The 22,124-nt window shown below is 40.3% G+C and overlaps 2 protein-coding genes across 8 annotated transcripts in view; one reads left to right on the top strand and one right to left on the bottom strand.

The window, feature by feature from the left end:
* LOC133545526 (gastrula zinc finger protein XlCGF57.1-like) overlaps positions 1–22,124 on the bottom strand; it is a 403,569-nt gene that overhangs the window by 125,975 nt on the left and 255,470 nt on the right. The window lies entirely within an intron of this gene.
* LOC133545530 (zinc finger protein 135-like) overlaps positions 1–22,124 on the top strand; it is a 129,988-nt gene that overhangs the window by 101,650 nt on the left and 6,214 nt on the right. The window contains exon 11 of one of the 4 annotated variants that reach the window (XM_061891204.1): positions 9,507–12,149. The exons of the other annotated variants lie outside the window; for them this stretch is intronic. Coding sequence (XP_061747188.1) covers positions 9,507–9,616 — 110 coding nt within the window. The 3' untranslated portion in view covers positions 9,617–12,149. Of the gene's footprint in view, positions 1–9,506; positions 12,150–22,124 lie in introns of those variants that run through there. 4 annotated transcript variants of the gene reach the window in all.

Raw genomic sequence — 22,124 nt, 5'->3', positions numbered from 1 at the left:
GGAGGGTGTAACAACACTAACAGGGAGGGATTCAAGTTGCACCACTGGCAAGAAATCTGCCGCCAGACCCCCATTGAATGTACCAAAGTGTCTCCACATTTGACCGGCGATGCTAAGACAGACATGGCACTGACATGTATGGATAACCTGCAGATGGATTTGCAACCATTAAGTCAACCAAATCACAAAGGTGAGTTTTGTTGATGTTGTTGACTTATGTGCTAATCAGACATATTTGGTCACGGCATGACTGCCAGCTAATCGATGCTAACATGCTATTTACGCTAGCTGTATGTACATTTGAAACTAGATACCCATATTTAATGTGAAACAAACACTTACCAATCGACGGATTTAAGTTGCTCCAGTGTCACAAGATGCGAAAGTCCTGATCGTTTGGTCCGCACATTTTACCGGCGATGCTAATAAGGCAGCCATGCTATGGGCCACTTCATTAGGTACACACACGCTATGGCCGAATAGCGTCAATAGCTATTCGCTCAAAAGCTTCAGTTTCTTTTTCAGTTTCGTTTTCGCTATCTGCCTCCATACTCCGACCATCTGTTTCAATACATGCGTAATCTGTTGAATCGCTTAAGCCGCTGAAAACTGAGTCTGAATCCGAGCTAATGTCGCTATATCTTACTGTGGTAACCGCCATGTTGTTTGTATTGGCAGCACTGTATGACGTCACAGGGAAATGGATAGTGGTTTCGAAGATAGCGAAAATAAGGCACTTTAAAGCTTTATTTAGGGATATTCCGGGACCGGTAAAATTTAGAAAAAAACTTCAAAAAATACAACAAGCCACTGGGAACTGATTTTTATTGTTTTTAACCCTTTTGAAATTGTGATAATGTTCCCCTTTAATACATTCAAATCATTAAAACAATGTAAGAATTTGGATTTCACTTTAAGAAAGAGACTTTTGTGTATTAGAACTAATGTTTCACACTTTTTAAAAATTGAAATGAATTCCCGACACAATTAATCCACGCATTCGCAAAGACTACGTCACTTCCTGGACTAATGATTTGTTTTAATGACAGAGCTCCTGCGACATCACGTTCTGTGATATCTGAATGTTTTATTGATGTTTTGCATAAAAATAGAGCACCTAGGGGTAAAAGGGAACAACAATAAAACATGTGGAAGGGTAGATTTTAAAAATCAGGCAGTAGTATCGCTACAATTTTTAGCACTTTCACTCTTGTCCTTGCAATGAATGTCGCACTAGGGCTCCACTGAACCCCAACATTAAAGTTTTGTTTGATATACTTTGAATTTATTTTTTAGAAACAAGACACTCTATTATATCACTTTGTTATTTAAAGAAATATTAGAGAAAAGAAAAGCATGGTAACAGTGACAGCAGGCAATATCTTATATAGAGCTACCTCTTTGTCCACTCGGCTGTGACGTCATTCCCAGCTTCCGGGGTAAACGGAAGGCAGCAGAACAGAGCAGTACTGCCTTGTAACGTCAAGTTTGCTAACTGTCGTGAAAGCACATCGACGGAGAAAGACGTGAGCAGGACGCTAATAAGTCAGTCTTATTATTTGTTATCCAGTTTGAAATATTTACGTCGTATAAAATACATATTTGATTTTTTCTTTAAGGATAAAGTCATTTTGATGCGCTAGAAGCACTGTGCCGCTTCTCCTGCTATCTTGGCTTGTTAGTTAGCTTAGCTCGCTAGTTAGCTTAGCTTGTTAGCTGCTAACAAAGAGACGCGGACGTTATCAACACATCGCTAAGTAGAGATCAAATGTGAGTGTAAAGTCTTGTGATTGTGTGAAAATGTGCGAAAGAACGATAGCAAAGTATGAGGAGGAACTTTGTCCAAAAAAAGAGAAGGAGCGACATCATCAACTACTGGACGTTGTTTTCAAGAAACATCAAGTTGTGTTACACAGAACAGGTCTGTTGACTTCTTACTCTCACATCTTTACTAACTTTATATTTCATTATAACACTTTTCTTCAATAGGAAGATGCTTTGTCTTGTGGGGATGATGCAATGCTTTGATTTAGATTCTTCATGAAAACGAGAGAGTTTGAGGTTGATGTTCCTCTCAGTTTGTAACAATGTGTGATTGATTGATTGAAGGAGTTATGAGAAGTTTGCTGGGGAAGGGTACACTTTCATCACGGTACACATTCACTGCTACAAGAAAGCCTGAGCTTGATTTTGTTGAACTACTTTTTTAACTCCCACATAACACAGTACTATGTTGAAAGCAGACACAAATACTGCAAGAAAGTAGATGGAAATATAATTTCAAATAGGTAAAAAGCTTTGTATGTTCCCAGTTACGAGTAGCCGCAACCTGTAATATGTTTTCTTTTTGATAGGGAGTTCCACATGTTGGTGGTATTGCAGGCAAACAAATTCAAACCTTTTTTGGAGTGAGATCTGGGTTGAATGTGATGTGTACAACTACCTCTGGTGTTATAATGGTGAATATATTTTGAAGTATCTGGACAGGTACATGGGTATTTTAGTAGTATGGTGTATCTTGTACACTAGACCAACTGCAAGAAGATGTACTCTGTCGGCCACCAAGAGCCTCCCCACGTTAAGGAAATGGTTGGCGGAAATGTGAGTCCGAGATGGACGGTTGAGTAGAAGCCCAATCATTTGGTTTTGGGCTGTCTGGAGTTTGTTTTTCAGGGCTAGTAACGCGTCACTGTAGCAAACATGAACTCTGTAGTCAAAGTGGGGTTAAAATGTGCTTTTGTTAGAGTTTTAAGTGTATTTCTACAAACCATCGGAGTAATCATACGATATAAGAAGTAAGGTTGTACGGTATACCGGTATTGGTATAGTACCGTGATACTATCCATCCATCCACTTTCTACTGCTTGTCACTTTTGGGGTCGCGGAGGGTGTTGGAGCATATCTCAACTGCATTAACCCTATTCGGTACTATACCGCCTCTAAAAAGTAGTACTTCTATGTTTACATCAAAATGTTTTGCCATCAAATCTTCTTTCGTTTTTTTATTTTTATTTATCTATATAATGTTTATAAACTCGGGAAATATGTCCAGTGACATATTTCCTGAGTTCTGTGTTCATGTGGTATCAGATTGATACCCAAATTTGTGGTATCATCCAAAACTAATGTAAAGTATCCAAACAACAGAAAAATAAGTGATTATTACATTTTAACAGAAGTTTAGATAGAACATGTTTTGACAGAAAATAAGCAGATATTTACAGTCAATGAACAAGTAGATTAATAGTCAATTTTTTACCACTTGTCCTTAATAATTTTGACCTAATAATAGAATATAAATGACATTATGTTACTACATATGTCAACAGACTAAATTAGGATCTTTTGTCTGTTGACTTACTATTAAAAGACAAGTTGTCTAGTATGTTAACTTTAATGTCGACCAATTATTAGTTGAGTTGAGTTTGAGTTTATTTGGAACATGCATGCATACAACATGATACATCACACATGCAAGCATACAACATGATACATCACACATGCAAGCATACAACATGACATAACACACATGCATGCATACAACATGATACATCACACATGCAAGCATACAACATGACATAACACACATGCATGCATACAACATGATAAATCACACATGCAAGCATACAACATGATACATCACACATACAACATGATACATCACACATGCATGCATACAACATGATACATCACACATGCATGCATACAACATGATACATCACACATGCATGCATACAACATGACATAACACACATGCATGCATACAACATGATACATCACACATGCATGCATACAACATGATACATCACACATGCATGCATACAACATGATACATCACACATGCATGCATACAACATGATACATCACACATGCATGCATACAACATGACATAACACACATGCATGCATACAACATGATACATCACACATGCATGCATACAACATGATACATCACACATGCATGCATACAACATGATACATCACACATGCATGCATACAACATGATACATCACACATGCATGCATACAACATGATACATCACACATGCATGCATACAACATGATACATAACACATGCAAGCATACAACATGATACGTCACACATGCAAGCATACAACATGACACATCACACATGCATGCATACAACATGATACGTCACACATGCAAGCATACAACATGATACATCACACATGCAAGCATACAACATGATACATCACACATGCAAGCATACAACATGATACGTCACACATGCAAGCATACAACATGATACATCACACATGCAAGCATACAACATGATACATCACACATGCATGCATACAACATGATACATCACACATGCAAGCATACAACATGATACATCACACATGCATGCATACAACATGATACATCACACATGCATGCATACAACATGATACATCACACATGCAAGCATACAACATGATACATCACACATGCATGCATACAACATGATACATAACACATGCATGCATACAACATGACAAATCACACATGCATGCATACAACATGACACATCACACATGCAAGCATACAACATGATACATCACACATGCATGCATACAACATGATACATCACACATGCAAGCATACAACGTGATACATCACACATGCATGCATACAACATGATACATCACACATGCATGCATACAACATGATACATCACACATGCATGCATACAACATGATACATCACACATGCATGCATACAACATGATACATCACACATGCATGCATACAACATGATACATCACACATGCATGCATACAACATGACATAACACACATGCATGCATACAACATGATACATCACACATGCATGCATACATGATACATCACACATGCATGCATACAACATGATACATCACACATGCATGCATACAACATGATACATCACACATGCATGCATACAACATGACATAACACACATGCATGCATACAACATGATACATCACACATGCATGCATACAACATGATACATCACACATGCAAGCATACAACGTGATACATCACACATGCATGCATACAACATGATACATCACACATGCATGCATACAACATGATACATCACACATGCATGCATACAACATGATACATCACACATGCATGCATACAACATGACATAACACACATGCATGCATACAACATGATACATCACACATGCATGCATACAACATGATACATCACACATGCATGCATACAACATGATACATCACACATGCAAGCATACAACATGATACATCACACATGCATGCATACAACATGATACATCACACATGCATGCATACAACATGACAAATCACACATGCATGCATACAACATGACACATCACACATGCAAGCATACAACATGATACATCACACATGCATGCATACAACATGATACATCACACATGCAAGCATACAACGTGATACATCACACATGCATGCATACAACATGATACATCACACATGCATGCATACAACATGACAAATCACACATGCATGCATACAACATGACACATCACACATGCAAGCATACAACATGATACATCACACATGCATGCATACAACATGATACATCACACATGCAAGCATACAACGTGATACATCACACATGCATGCATACAACATGATACATCACACATGCATGCATACAACATGATACATCACACATGCATGCATACAACATGATACATCACACATGCATGCATACAACATGATACATCACACATGCAAGCATACAACATGATACATCACACATGCAAGCATACAACATGATACATCACACATGCATGCATACAACATGATACATCACACATGCATGCATACAACATGATACATCACACATGCATGCATACAACATGATACATCACACATGCATGCATACAACATGATACATCACACATGCAAGCATACAACATGATACATCACACATGCATGCATACAACATGATACATCACACATGCATACAACATAATACATCACACATGCATGCATGCAACATGATACATCACACATGCATGCATGCAACATGATACATCACACATGCATGCATGCAACATGATACATCACACATGCATGCATACAACATGATACATCACACATGCATGCATACAACATGATACATCACACATGCATGCATACAACATGATACATCACACATGCAAGCATACAACATGATACATCACACATGCATGCATACAACGTGATACATCACACATGCATGCATACAACGTGATACATCACACATGCATGCATACAACATGATACATCACTCATGCATGCATACAACACGATACATCACACATGCATGCATACAACACGATACATCACACATGCATGCATACAACACGATACATCACACATGCAAGCATACAACACGATACATCACACATGCAAGCATACAACAGGATACATCACACATGCATGCATACAACACGATACATCACACATGCAAGCATACAACACGATACATCACACATGCAAGCATACAACACGATACATCACACATGCAAGCATACAACACGATACATCACACATGCATGCATACAACACGATACATCACACATGCAAGCATACAACATGATACATCACAGGTGAAAGCATACAACATGATACATCACAGGTGCAAGCATACAACATGATACATCACAGGTGCAAGCATACAACATGATACATCACACGTGCATGCATACAACATGATATATCACACGTGCATGCATACAACATGATACATCACACATGCATGCATACAACATGATACATCACACATGCATGCATACAACATGATACATCACACATGCATGCATACAACATGATACATCACACATGCATGCATACAACATGATACATCACACATGCATGCATACAACATGATACATCACACATGCATGCATACAACATGATACATCACACATGCATGCATACAACATGATACATCACACATGCATGCATACAACATGATACATCACACATGCATGCATACAACATGATACATCACACATGCATGCATACAACATGATACATCACACATGCAAGCATACAACATGATACATCACAGGTGCAAGCATACAACATGATACATCACAGGTGCAAGCATACAACATGATACATCACAGGTGCAAGCATACAACATGATACATCACACGTGCATGCATACAACATGATACATCACACGTGCATGCATACAACATGATACATCACACATGCATGCATACAACATGATACATCACACATGCATGCATACAACATGATACATCACACATGCATGCATACAACATGATACATCACACATGCATGCATACAACATGATACATCACAGGTGAAAGCATACAACATGATACATCACAGGTGCAAGCATACAACATGATACATCACAGGTGCAAGCATACAACATGATACATCACAGGTGCAAGCATACAACATGATACATCACACGTGCATGCATACAACATGATACATCACACGTGCATGCATACAACATGATACATCACACGTGCATGCATACAACATGATACATCACACATGCATGCATACAACATGATACATCACACATGCATGCATACAACATGATACATCACACATGCATGCATACAACATGATACATCACACATGCATACATACAACATGATACATCACACATGCAACATGGTACATCACAATTTCCAGTTTGTCTTTTCAACATGTTGGAAAAGGACTAGGAAGAAGCAGAGCTCATTTAATCTTACCCTTTTCTTTTACATAACAGTTGCTAAAACTTTTGTTCACTTCCAGTTCTCAATTTATTGACAATATACTCCATAAGTAATCACAATAAAAATAAATAAATAATACTCGGTGAAGTAAGTTACAGTTCATATGGTGAGACGAGTAAGATTATTTTGAAAAATGAACGGATGGATGGATGAAATAAATTCAGAATGTTTATTATCATGGTTCTTCTTCTTTCCACTTTGTAAACACTTTAAGTTTGAAGAGATTCTTGAAGTGGATCATATTAGTACATTGTTTGATTGCTTTGCGTAATCCATTCCATCATTTAATTCCACATCCTGATATACTGAAGGTCTTAAGTGTTGTACGTGCGTACAAATGTTTTAAATTACATTTTTCTCTAGGATTGTATTTGTCTTTTTTTTGAGAATACTTTTTGTACATTCTTGGCTAGCAGGTTATAGTTTGCTTTGTGTATAATTTTAGCTGTTGGCAAATTAACTACGTCGTGGAATTTCAGTATTTTTGATTGAATAAATAAAGGGTTTGAATGTTCTCTATATCCAACATGATGTATTATTCTAACTGATCTTTTTTGTAGCAGTTAATGAATGAAGTGTACCTTTGTAGTTATTTCCCCATTTTTCTGCACAATAACTCAGATATGTAACATTAGTGAGCAGTAGAGAATATGAAGGGATTTTTGGTTCAGAACATATTTAGTTTTATTCATTATTGACCTGCTTCTTGCTACTTTATGTTGTATATTTTTTACAGGAGATTTCCAGTTCATTTTATCATCAGTCATTATACCTACAAATGTGGTTTCATTTACTCTTTTAATTTTTATTCCGTCTTTTTGTAATTGTGTTTGACTTTCCAAATAGCATTATTTTAGTTTTACCAAGATTCAAAGATAGTCTGTTTTTGTCAAACCATCTTTTTAATGTTCCATTTCTTTTGTTATTATTTGTATTAACTTCTGTGTATTCTCTCCTGAACAAAACACTGTCGTATCATCCGCAAATAATGCTAATCTTGAATATTTTATAATTTTACAAATGTCATTCATATATAGATTGAACCATTTTGGTCCCAGTATTGAATCCTGAGGTACACCACAGGATATATTTAGTGTTGTAGAAGTCTGTTCGCCTAGCTTCACGTATTGTTTCCTGTTGGTTAAATAACTTCTTATCCAGTTTAAGAGCAGCCCTCTGATGCCATACCCTTCTAGTTTTTGGATTAAAATATTGTGATTAATTGTGTCAAATGCTTTAGTTAGATCCGTAAACACTGCTGCCGCATATTTTTTTTTACTATCTATTGCATTTGTCATTTCTTCTCTCATTTCAATTACAGCCATCGAAGTTGAAATATTAGCTCTGTATTGGTTCTCATCTAATATTTTATGTTGGTTTGTGGAACTCTCTAATCTGTTATTTGACAGTTTTTCAATGATTTTAGAAAATTGTGGAAGTAAAGAAACAGGTCTATAATTTGTAAATTGGTGTTTGTCTCCAGTCTGATGAATTGGTGCAACTTTAGCTATTTTTATTTTGTTTGGGAATTTATCTGTTTGAGATTATAGGTATTTTTACGCTGCTTTTGCAGTGTAGCGTGCTACAATTCTCTGAGGATAGCTTAGCTACATTTAATTGAATGTAACTTGTAGCTTGGCTTACTTCATTTTCCAGGTCGTTTGCCCATCACTGTCTATTTGGCCTAGCTCACATGTGAATAGTTTGAATACTGCAAACGTCAATACAGTAACACCTCATTTGTGTTTTATGTTCTGCAGACGTCCAGCAGGTGTCAGCAGAGAGTCATGAAGAGATTCCCTCCAAGCAGCAGGAGTGGAGCTCCATCCAGTGTGGGACAGAAGGAGCTACAGGCCCCCTCCCACATTAAAGAGGAGCAGATTCATGATGAAGATGAAGCTCAGTCCTTACAGCTTCATCACAGTCAAAGTGAGGAGAACAGAGGGGCGGAGCTTGTAAGTCAACACATCACAGAAGCTGATGGAGAGCATTGTGAAGATATCAAGTCAGAACCAGACAGCATCTTTGCTCCACTGTCAGACATGGGCCACATGATGTCAGACTCTTCTGATCACAGTGACCACATCCAAAAACCTTTGGAGAGTAAAAATGACTCTAAAGGTGATGCGAGACATCACATTAACAACAAACACTTTGACTGCTCTCAATGTGGGAAATAATTTAGATGGAAGAGTCACTTTACAGTATACATGAGGACACATACTGGAGAGAAACCTTTTACTTGCTCTATTTTAAGAAGAGTTTCTCCACAAAGCTTGTCATGACCAGACACATGAGAACACATACTGGAGGGAAACCTTTTACTTGCTCTGTTTGTAAGAAGCATTTCTCCACAAAGCTTGTCATGACCAGACACATGAGAACACATACTGGAGAGAAACCTTTTACTTGCTCTATTTTAAGAAGAGTTTCTCCACACATCTTGTCATGACCAGACACATGAGAACACATACTGGAGGGAAACCTTTTACTTGCTCTGTTTGTAAGAAGAATTTCTCCAGAAAACTTGACATGAGAACACATACTGGAGAGAAACCTTTTACTTGCCATGTTTGTAAGAACAGTTTCTCCACAAAGCGTAACATGCCCAGACACATGAGAACACACACTGGAGAGAAACCATTTAGTTGCACTGTGTGTAATAAAAAAAAAATCAAGATTAAGTATCAGGTCAGTAAACACAAGTGTGTAACAGTCATGGAAGCTGCAGGGATTTAAAAACACTTAAACAGGGATTGTGCTAAATGTACTTTGAAAACACAGCATGTTTAATACAAATTAGTATTTGATGTTGTATGTAGTGCTTCTCATCTTTTACTGTTATATGTCGTCCTGTAGTCACTTTATAAGTTGTGTGCTTGTATTGAATATTATATGTAGTTAACATTGTATTCTATTTTCTTATTGTTTAAGAGAGGAAATCTTATTATTTTCATTAGGTTTTTTTTCACACATTTTTTCCATTTCATTTTATTGATGTTATTATCCATTTAAAAGTATGAATGGGCCGACCACAGAAAAGGCCCTGTCTCCCCTGGTTTTAAGTCTGGTCTTGGGCACCACGAGCTGGAGCTGACTCTCGGACCTTAGAGCGCGCGCGGGAGTGTAAATTTGGATGAGGTCCGAGATATATTGAGGTGCCAATTCATGTAAAGATTTAAAAACAAACACCAATGTTTTGAAATCAATTCTAAAATGAACAGGGAGCCAGTGCAAACTCTGAAGAATTGGGGTTATATGCCGGCGTTTCCTGTTCCCTGTTATAAGTCGTGCTACCGCGTTCTGGACTAACTGCAACCGGGAGAGAGCTTTTTGCCTAATGCAATGAATGACATCTAAGCACCGTCTTTTTCATGGACGCCCCTGCTTATTTCAGCAAGACAATGCCAAGCCAAATTCAGCACGTGTTACAACACCGTGGCTTCATAAAAAAAGAGGGCGGGTACTTTTCTGGCCCGCCTGCAGTCCAGACCTGTCTCCCATGGAAAATGTGTGGCGCATTATGAAGCGTAAAATACGACAGCGGAGATCCCGGTCTGTTGAACGACTGAAGCTCTACATAAAACAAGAATGGGAAAGAATTCCACTTTCAAAGATTCAACAATTAGTTTCCTCAGTTAAAATTCTACTATGCACAATAAAAGCCATTCATCAACAACATCCAGAAACGCCGCCGGCTTCTCTGGGCCCGAGATCATCTAAGATGGACTGATGCAAAGTAGAAAAGTGTTCTGTGGTCTGACGAGTCCACATTTCAAATTTTTGGGGGAAACGATGGACATTTGTGTCCTCGGAAACAAAGAGGAAAAGAACCATCCGGATTGTTATAGGCGTAAAGTTGAAAAGCCAGCATCTGTGATGGTATGGGGGTGTATTAGTGCCCAGGGCATGGGTAACTTACACATCTGTGAAGGCACCATTAATGCTGAAAGGTACATACAAGTTTTGGAACAACATATAGAGCCATTCAAGCAACGTTATCATGGACGCCCCTGCTTATTTTAGCAAGAAGATGCCACACCACGTGTTACAACAGCGTGGCTTCATGGTTAAAGAGTCCGGGTACTACACTGGCCTACCTGTAGTCCAGACCTGTCTGCCACTGAAAACTTTGAAGCCTAAAATACGACAACGGAGACCCGACTGTTGAACAACTTAAGCTGTACATCAAGCAAGAATGGGAAAGAATTCCACCTGAAAAGCTTCAAAAATGTATCTCCTCAGATCCCAAACGTTTATTGAGTGTTGTTAAAAGAAAAGGTGATGTAACACAGTGGTGAACATGCCCTTTCCCAACTACTTTGGCACGTGTTGCAGCCATGAAAAACTAAGTTAATTATTATTTGCAAAAAAATAAAAAATGTATAAGTTTGAACATCAAATATCTTGTCTTTAAAGTGCATTCAACTGAATATGGGTTGAAAAGGATTTGCAAATCATTGTATTCCGTTTATATTTACATCTAACACAATTTCCCAACTCATATGGAAACAGGGTTTGTAGTAGAACCATTTTAAAACAGACCAATTTCCTTCTTGCTTGGCACTCAGCATCGAGGGTTGGGGGTTAAATCACCAAAATAATTCCCGAGCGCAGCCTCCGCTGCCCTCACCTCCCAGGGGGTGAACTTGGGGATGGGTCAAATGCAGAGGATCATTTCACCACACCTAGTGTGTGACTACCGCTGGGACCTTAACTTTTACTTACATAGGGACTGTGAATGATTCCAAAAAGTGCAGTTCCCCTTGAAATTACAAAAAAGAACAAGATACCATGTGAAGTGAAGTGAATTATATTTATATAGCGCTTTTCTCTAGTGACTCAAAGCGCTTTACATAGCAAAACCCAATACCTAATCAATCAATCAATCAATGTTTATTTATATAGCCCCAAATCACAAATGTCTCAAAGGACTGCACAAATCATTACGACTACAACATCCTCGGAAGAACCCACAAAAGGGCAAGGAAAACTCACACCCAGTTGGCAGGGAGAATTCACATCCAGTGGGACGCCAATGACAATGCTGACTATGAGAAACCTTGGAGAGGACCTCAGATGTGGGCAACCCCCCCCCCCCTCTAGGGGACCGAAAGCAATGGATGTCGAGCGGGTCTAACATGATACTGTGAAAGTTCAATCCATAGTGGCTCCAACACAGCCGCGAGAGTTCAGTTCAAGTGGATCCAAGACAGCAGCGAGAGTCCCGTCCACAGGAAACCATCTCAAGCGGAGGCGGATCAGCAGCGTAGAGATGCCCCCAACCGATACAGGCGAGCGGTCCATCGTGGGTTCCGACGAGCGGTCCATCCTGGGTCTCGACTCTGGACAGCCAGTACTTCATCCATGGTCATCGGACGGGACCCCCTCCACAAGGGAGGGGGGGACATAGGAGAAAGAAAAGAAGCGGCAGATCAACTGGTCTAAAAAGGAGGTCTATTTAAAGGCTAGGGTATACAGATGAGTTTTAAGGTGAGACTTAAATGCTTCTACCTAAGTTACATTTATGTGGGTGGCACTGGGAGCAGGTGGGTAAAGTGTCTTGCCCAAGGACACAACAGCAGTGACTAGGACGGCAGAAGCTGGGATCGAACTTGGAACCCTCAAGATGCTGGCACGGCCACTCTACCAGCCAAACTATACCGCCCCAAGTAACAAGAACATAATATATCAATAATAAAATGCCTCAAAGTAAATGTGATGAATTCATCCTAATACTGTTCTTTCTTCAGGCTTTCCTTTTTAAAGGGCAAAGTCCTTGCAGGGTCTTTTGTCCTAATGACTGTCTGGTTCAAGTGAGGACACTATAATTTAGGAAAACATTTTATTTACAAATGGACTAGTATAAGTCTCTCATTTTTACAGGTAGCTAAAGTTGGGATATAATTAAGATAATGAAGGATGAAGTGATTAAGAAATGTTTAATATAGATTAGAATAGGCCGTGCAACTAATCATGTGTCCTGAGTTCCAGTTGAAAGTGGGTGCAAGTTCATGCCCATGCACACACACTCTTATCGCCCACATTCTTGCCACTGTTCACCTGGCTTCTTGGCCGAGGTCTGAAGGACAAAACCAGATATGAAGTCGGAGTCCAGGGAGAAAAAAAAGCACCAGTCGATATCGCACAGAAGGAACCTTCCTGGTGTTACCTGACGGCACGACCACCGAGCTGCGACACCACTACAAAGGCTCCTCCGTGCTCGTGCTCGTACCACCTGGCTTGGTAGCCTCGTACCCGCCTACCAAGCCAAAGACTTAGGTCCAATGACGAAACAGGTTGTAGCTGCCGCTGATTGGACCGACACGCAAATACCACATTTTCAACATTCCTCGTTGTCGGTTAAAAACATAGCTATGGGCTTCACTTTGGAGGAGCTAGCAGCTACACAACAGCTAAGCTAAAACAGCACATTTAAGCATATTAAATAATTTGAGTTGCTTAATACGTACACAAAGTCTCCCCAACAGAAATCTGATAGAAAGTATCCAGTAATAAACGTGTCCGCAGCGTTCAACTTTCTGCGCCATGAGCTTGACTTCATGAATTATTGTGGCCACTAAGTTAAGTTAAGGTACCAATTAGGGATGCACCGATTAATCAGTAACCGAATATATTCGGCCGAATATGGCAAAAAAAGCCACATTCGGCCTTCGGTGGAATGAGTTAAAAACAAGGCCGAATAGTGGCGTGTGACGCAATGTTTTGACGCGGTGACGCAATCAAGCAACGTGCGGTGACGTTGGGATATGTTGTGTACCTGTATAAGTGTATGAGGTTACAAGTACACACTTATTGAGATTTAGTGGGGCCTCTGTTTACATTATTAGCCTGTTGTGTAGGCTACCTGTATAAGTGTATGAGGTTACAAGCACACACTTAATTGAGATTTACTTGAGCCTTCTGTTTACATTATTAGCATATCTACTGTGGCTAAACAGACTTTTGCCAAAAGGACAATCATTCATTTGTTGTGGGTTTATCCACTTTAATGCACTTTATTTTTTTTTGGAATGCATGTTTTATTTGAAGGCCTAATATAAATGAAAAACGTTGTGCTTTTTTTTGAAAAGCAAAGGCTACTGGAATATTAAAAAAATGTCAATATTCAATAAAAAAATAGTTTATTTGAAAAACATGTCTAAATATATTTCTAGGGTATTTATGCAATATAAAAAAAAACGGGAAAAACTGCATTCATTATTCGGTATTCGGCCAAGCATTTAAATTTTATTCGGCTTCGGCCACAAATTTTCATTTCGGTGCATCCCTAGTACCAATGATTGTCACACACACACTAGGTGTGGTGAAATTTGTCCGCTGCATTTGACTCATCCCCTTGATCACCCCCTGGGAAGTGAGGGGAGCAGTGGGCAGCAGCGGTGCCGCACCTGGGAATCATTTATGGTTATTTGTGTCAATATGTATAAGTATCCTCAGCCTTCCCGGGAAGGTCTATTCAGGTGTACTGGAGAGGAGTTTACGCCGGATAGTCGAACCTTGGATTCAGAAGGAACAGTGTGGTTTTCTTCCTGGTCATAGAACTGTGGACCAGCAGGGTCCTTGAGGGTGCATGGGAGGTTGCCCAACCAGTCTACATGTGCTTTGAGGACTTGGAGAAGGCATTCGACCGTGTACCCCGGGAAGTCCGGTGGGGAGTGCTCAGAGAGTATGGGGTATCGGACTGTCTGATTGTGACGGTCCGCTCCCTGTGCGATCAGTGTCAGAGCTTGGTCCGCATTGCCGGCAGTAAGTCGGACACGTTTCCAGTGAGGGTTGGACTCTGCCAAGGCGCCGATTCTGTTGAAAACTTTTATGGACAGAATTTCTAAGCGCAGTCAAGGCGTTGAGGGGTTCCGGTTTGGTGGCTGCAGGATTAGGTCCCTGCTTTTTGCAGATGATCAATCAATCAATGTTTATTTATATAGCCCCAAATCACAAATGTCTCAAAGGACTGCACAAATCCTTACGACTACAACATCCTCGGAAGAACCCACAAAAGGGCAAGGAAAACTCACACCCAGTGGGCAGGGAGAATTCACATTCAGTGGGACGCCAGTGACAATGCTGACTATGAGAAACCTTGGAGAGGACCTCAGATGTGGGCAACCCCCCCCCTCTAGGGGACCGAAAGCAATGGATGTCGAGCGGGTCTAACATGATACTGTGAAAGTTCAATCCATAGTGGCTCCAAGACAGCAGTGAGAGTCCCGTCCACAGGAAACCATCTCAAGCGGATCAGCAGCGTAGAGATGTCCCCAACCGATACAGGCGAGCGGTCCATCCTGGGTCCCGACGAGCGGTCCATCCTGGGTCTCGACTCTGGACAGTCAGTACTTCATCCATGGTCATCGGACCGGACCCCCTCCACAAGGGAGGGGGGGACATAGGAGAAAGAAAAGAAGCGGCAGATCAACTGGTCTAAAAAGGAGGTCTATTTAAAGGCTAGAGTATACAGATGAGTTTTAAGGTGAGACTTAAATGCTTCTACTGAGGTAGCATCTTGAACTGTTACCGGTAGGGCATTCCAGAGTACTGGAGCCCGAACGGAAAACGCTCTATAGCCCGCAGACTTTTTTTGAGCTCTAGGAATCACTAATAAGCCGGAGTCTTTTGAACGCAGATTTCTTGCCGGGACATACGGTACAATACAATCGGCAAGATAGGCTGGAGCTAGACCGTGTAGTATTTTATACGTGAGTAGTAAAACCTTAAAGTCACATCTTAAGTGCACAGGAAGCCAGTGCAGGTGAGCCAGTACAGGCGTAATATGATCAAACTTTCTTGTTCTTGTCAAAAGTCTAGCAGCCGCATTTTGTACCAACTGTAATCTTTTAATGCTAGACATGGGGAGACCCGAAAATAATACGTTACAGTAATCGAGACGAGACGTAACAAACGCATGGATAATGATCTCAGCGTCTTTAGTGGACAAAATGGAGCGAATTTTAGCAATATTACGGAGATGAAAGAAGGCCGTTTCAGTAACGCTTTTAATGTGTGACTCAAAGGAGAGAGTTGGGTCGAAGATAATACCCAGATTTTTTACAGAGTCACCTTGTTTTATTATTTGGTTGTCAAATGTTAAAGTTGTATTATTAAATAGAGGTCGGTGTCTAGCAGGACCGATAATCAGCATTTCTGTTTTTTTGGCATTAAGTTGCAAAAAGTTAGCGGACATCCATTGTTTAATTTCATTAAGACACGCTTCCAACTGACTACAGTCCGGCGTGTTGGTCAGCTTTAGGGGCATGTAGAGTTGGGTGTCATCAGCATAACAGTGAAAGCTAATACCGTATTTGCGTATGACGTCACCTAGCGGCAGCATGTAGATGCTGAAGAGTACAGGGCCAAGGACCGAACCCTGGGGAACTCCACACGTTACCTTAACATAGTCCGAGGTCACACTGTTATAGGAGACGCGCTGCACCCTGTCAGTAAGATAAGAGTTAAACCATGACAGGGCTGAGTCTGACATACCAATTCGTATTTTGATACGCTCTAATAAAATATTATGATCGACGGTATCGAAAGCAGCGCTAAGATCGAGGAGCAGCAACATAGATGACGCATCAGAGTCCATCGTTAGCAATAGATCATTAGTCAATTTTGCGAGGGCTGAGGGATGGTTTCAACTGGCCAGGATCTTCAGCTCTCAATAGATCGTTTTGCAGAGTGTGAAGCGACTGTGATGAGAATCAATACCTCCAAGTCCAAGTCCCAGGTTCTCGTCCAGAAAAGTGTGGAGGAGTTCAAGTACCTAGGAGTCTTGTTCACGAGTGAGGGAAGAATGGATTGTGAGATCGACAGGCGGATCGGTGCGGCGTCTTCAGTAATGTGGACGCTGTATCGATCCTTGGGGGTGAAGAATTCGCTGAGCCGAAAGGCAAATCTCTCAGTTTACCGGTCAATTTTCGATCCCATCCTCACCTATGGTCATGAGCTTTGGGTTATGACCGAAAGGACAAGATCACGGGTACAAGCGGCCAAACTAATGCTCTCCTTAGAGATAGGGTGAGAAGCTCTGTCATCCGGTAGGAGCTCAAAGTAAAGCTGCTGCTCCTCCACATTGAGAGGAGCCAGATGAGGTGGTTCGGGCATTTAGTCAGGATGCCACCCAAACGCCTCCCATAGGGAGGTGTTTAGGGCACGTCCCACCTGTAGGAGGCCACGGGGAAGACCCGGGACACGTTGGGTAGACTATGTCTCCCGGCTGGCCTGGGAACTTCTCGGGATCCCCCAGGAAGAGTTGGACGAAAGTCTGGGCTTCCCTGCTTAGGCTGCTGCCCCCGCGACCTGACCTCGGATAAGCAGAAGAAGATAGATGGATGGATGTGTAACACAACTTGATGTGTCTTGAAAACAGCGTCCAGTAGTTGATGTTGTCGCTCCTTCTCCTCTTTTGTTGGACAAAATTCCTCCTAGTACTCAGCTATCTTTTTTTTTTCCTAACATCACAAATATTTCTTCTATGGCAGCAGTTAGTCGCTGAGTCACCAAAACTCAAATCATTTGTAATGTAGACATGTTCACACACTAAAAACTCTTTACACTTACATTGGATCTCTGCTTTGATGTGTCGATCACTTCCGCCTCTTTTTGTTAGCAGCTAACAAGCTAAGCTAACCAACAGGCTAGACTAGCACGTCAAAGTGCACACAGACTAATGTATCCGCATATAAACAATAACGAGGTTTACTCTGTTAAACTACACACATGTGCACATGTACGTTGTAATTAAGACCTAGAAACCATAATAACCACGCCAGACGCCATCTTGTTTTGTTCTTCCTCCTGTGTGACGTCATCGAGGTGTTCTCAACCGCGGAAAAAATGTTGGCCAAACACGTGTTTCACTGGGACAATAGTGAGTGGTGCACACTTCCTTCAAACACGTGTTTCACTGGTACAATAGTGAGTGGTGCACACTTCCTTCGCCCGGCCACAGAACAACAAAAGTCCCATTTAAGAGTTGCTGGTGTAACAATAGGAAGAATATATTCCACTCCTCTCTTCTACAGGCGGCTTATGAGGTAATATACATTATATATTTTGATGTTATTTATCTTATTTACCTGATATGTTGTTCGAAGCTAACGTGCTAGCGTTAGCCCGCTAGCAGGCCTTTGTAGTAAATGCTAGCGTTTTTTTGAGGAGTGTATTTTATATGTTCTCTGTGAGAATTATATTGACTTATTTAATACTTTAACTCTTTTTGGTTGTATAGTACAGTCACGCTTAACATCATTAAATATGTGTTATTAGAAAGGAACAAACGTCTCGTAATTTAAGTCTGAACTAAGTCAAATGGTATAATAATAATACATTTTATTTGCAGAAGCGCTTTTCAGTGTACTCAAAGACGCTTTACAGGATAAAAATACAATTATTAAAATTATTTGTATTATTATTATGACAGTGTAATATAATTTATTACACATACATTGTATGTGTTGTTGCTAACTTTATTCGCAATAAATACAAATTATGTTGTTTGCACGCACTTCTATTACCTTGATAACTTCCATCCATGTTTCTACCGCTTGTCCCTTTTGGGCTTGCAGGGGTGCTGGAGCCTATCTCAGCTGCATTCGGGCAGACATATCATGGAAATTAAATGAGCTGATGCTTATTACGAATACACTATATGCACAATTGTAAACAAAGAATGTTTGTTCAGTTAGACACAAATACATATTTAATTAAATAAATGTTAAATATTAAAAATCGCTTTAATATACTGCACACAAATTGAACATGCATCAATATTTTATTTGTAATCAAAACAAGAGGTACCCAAATATTCTAATATATATATATATATATATATTTATATATATATATATATATATAATGTGTGTAGGTTTGGGAAAAATCACAAGACTACTTCATCTCTACAGAACTGTTTCATGAGGGTTTCCCTCAATCATCAGGAGATTTTGAGGGAACCCCTCATGAAACAGTTCTGTAGAGATGAAGTAGTCTTGTGAATTTTCCCACACATACATATTGCGCTCTACCACGGTATCGAGCACTATTACCTGGATAATCCAATGAAGATATATGTCTATATATATATATATATATATATATATATATATATATATATATATATATATATATATATATATATATATGTGTGTGTATATATATATGTATATATATATGTGTATATGTATATATATGTGTGTATATATATATATATATATATATATATATATATATATATACGCTCTATATTGCCAAAAGTATTTGGCCACCTGCTTTTACTCACATATGAACTTGAAGTGCCATCCCAAGGAATTCTCCAACATGTTTTGGTATCCTGGAGCATTCAAAGTTCCTTTCACTGGAACTAAGGGGCAAAGCCCAACTCTTGAAAAACCAACCCCACACCATAATTCGTCCCCCATCAAATTTCACACTCGGCACAATGCCGTCGGAAATGTAGCGTTCTCCTGGCAACCTCCAAACCCAGACTGGTCAATCAGATTGCCAGATGGAAAAAGCGTGACTCATCAGTCCAGAGAAGGCGTCTCCACTGCTCAAGAGTCCAGTGGCGACGTGCTTTACACCACTGCTTCCCATGCTTTGCATTGGACTTCAGGGTTTCCCACACATTAATTTATTTGTGGCGGCCCGCCACGAAAAAATTACGGCCGCCACAAATAAAAAAAATGAAAACATATTTTTTTTTCGGCTTTTGACTCGCTCGACCGCTCATAAAAGCAATGGGACTCTGTCTGTGAATGGAGCTTGTAGTTATATATTATATAAATATGTAAATATGTATATAAATATGTACATAAAGTGTTGTAATTATATTCTTCTTGATCATCGCTGCCACCCCCAACCCCCTGGCGCCCGGCCACACCACCACAAATAGATGCCTGACCTGTGGGAAACACTGGTCTTGGTGATGTATGGCTTAGTTGCAGCTGCACGGCCATGGAAAGCCATTCCATGAAGCTCTCTGCCGACTGTACGTGGGCTAATTGGAAGGTCACATGAAGTTTGGAGCTCTGTAGCAACTGACTGTGCAGAAAGTCTTTGCACTATGCGCTTCAGCATCTGCTGACCCCTCTCTGTCCGTTTAGGTGGCATACCACTTGATGGCTGAGTTGCTGTTGTTCCCAAACTCTTCACTTTTCTTGTAATAAAGTTGACTTTGGAATCTTTAGGAGCGAGGACATTTCACGACTGGATTTGTTGCACAGGTGGCATCCTATGACAGTTCCACGCTGGAAATCACTGAGAGCGGCCCATTCTTTCACAAAATGTTTGTAGAAACAGTCTCCATGCCTAAGTGCTTAGAACACCTGATTCTCATCATTTGGATGGGTGACCAAATACTTTTGGCAATATAGTGGGTATATATATTCTCACGCCAGCACATTTCTTAAGGTGTGAGTGAGGTTCAAGCAACATACTATCACACGGCCACACTCGCTGGCACTTGTTACACGTGCTTCGCTGCACTTCTGTTTGTTTTCTGTCGGGTTAAAAATGTTGCTTTCGCAGAAGGAATAACAAGGAGAGGATATTGCGCGTAAAAGTAAAGCCAACTAAACACAGCTCTGTAGTCCTGGTCACCGTTGACGTGAGGTGGGACTATTTTGGAGGTGCACGTCAAGGTTGGCTGGTAGGTTGGTTGTGGGAGGAGCCAGTTGGCGTCACTTGATGCTGCAGCACAATGAAACTTTTATGCGTGCAGACTGACTTCATGCAGTCATGACGGTATTAAAATCCCAGCAGGAGGTTTTCTGTAAGTTGTTCCTTTTTATCAATAATTCATGTAAATGCGGAAAACAAGATCAATTACACAATTCATAATAATCAATAAGTGATGATTATTCCATGTGTAGAAGAACATCACCACAAAGTGGTGTCAGTCCACTTGGAACATATTATATTTGATAGACTAAAGAATATTTGACACATCTCAGCTGAAATTTGTTTGTGTTGTCTTGTGCGGACGTCCAACAGATGGATGCTCGTCAAGAAGAATGTCCCCTTCAGCAGCAGGAGGATCCACAGCCCCCCCACATTAAAGAGGAAGAGGAGGAAGTGTGGATCACTCAGGAGGAAGAGTGTCTTTTAGGGCAGGAGGAGGCGGATCTCAGCAAGTTTCCACTGACTGTTGTCTCTGTGAAGACTGAAGAACATGAAGACAAACCACCTGAGTCCTCACAGCTTCATCACAGTCCAAGTAAGCACATCTTGATGTCATCCAATATGTATGCTAAGTAGTTAAAAACTGCTAGTACAAGGCGGCTAACATTATAGGTATTGGTAGTCCTCTATTGTGCCTTTAAAGCCCCTTTAAAATCACCAACATTACTCCATTTACATGTAGT

The sequence above is a fragment of the Nerophis ophidion genome, linkage group LG28 (assembly GCF_033978795.1).
Source record: "Nerophis ophidion isolate RoL-2023_Sa linkage group LG28, RoL_Noph_v1.0, whole genome shotgun sequence".
NCBI classification, from domain to species: Eukaryota; Metazoa; Chordata; class Actinopteri; order Syngnathiformes; family Syngnathidae; genus Nerophis; species Nerophis ophidion.
Note: the sequence above shows the minus strand (reverse complement) of the source record. Positions and strands in the feature narration are given on the sequence as shown.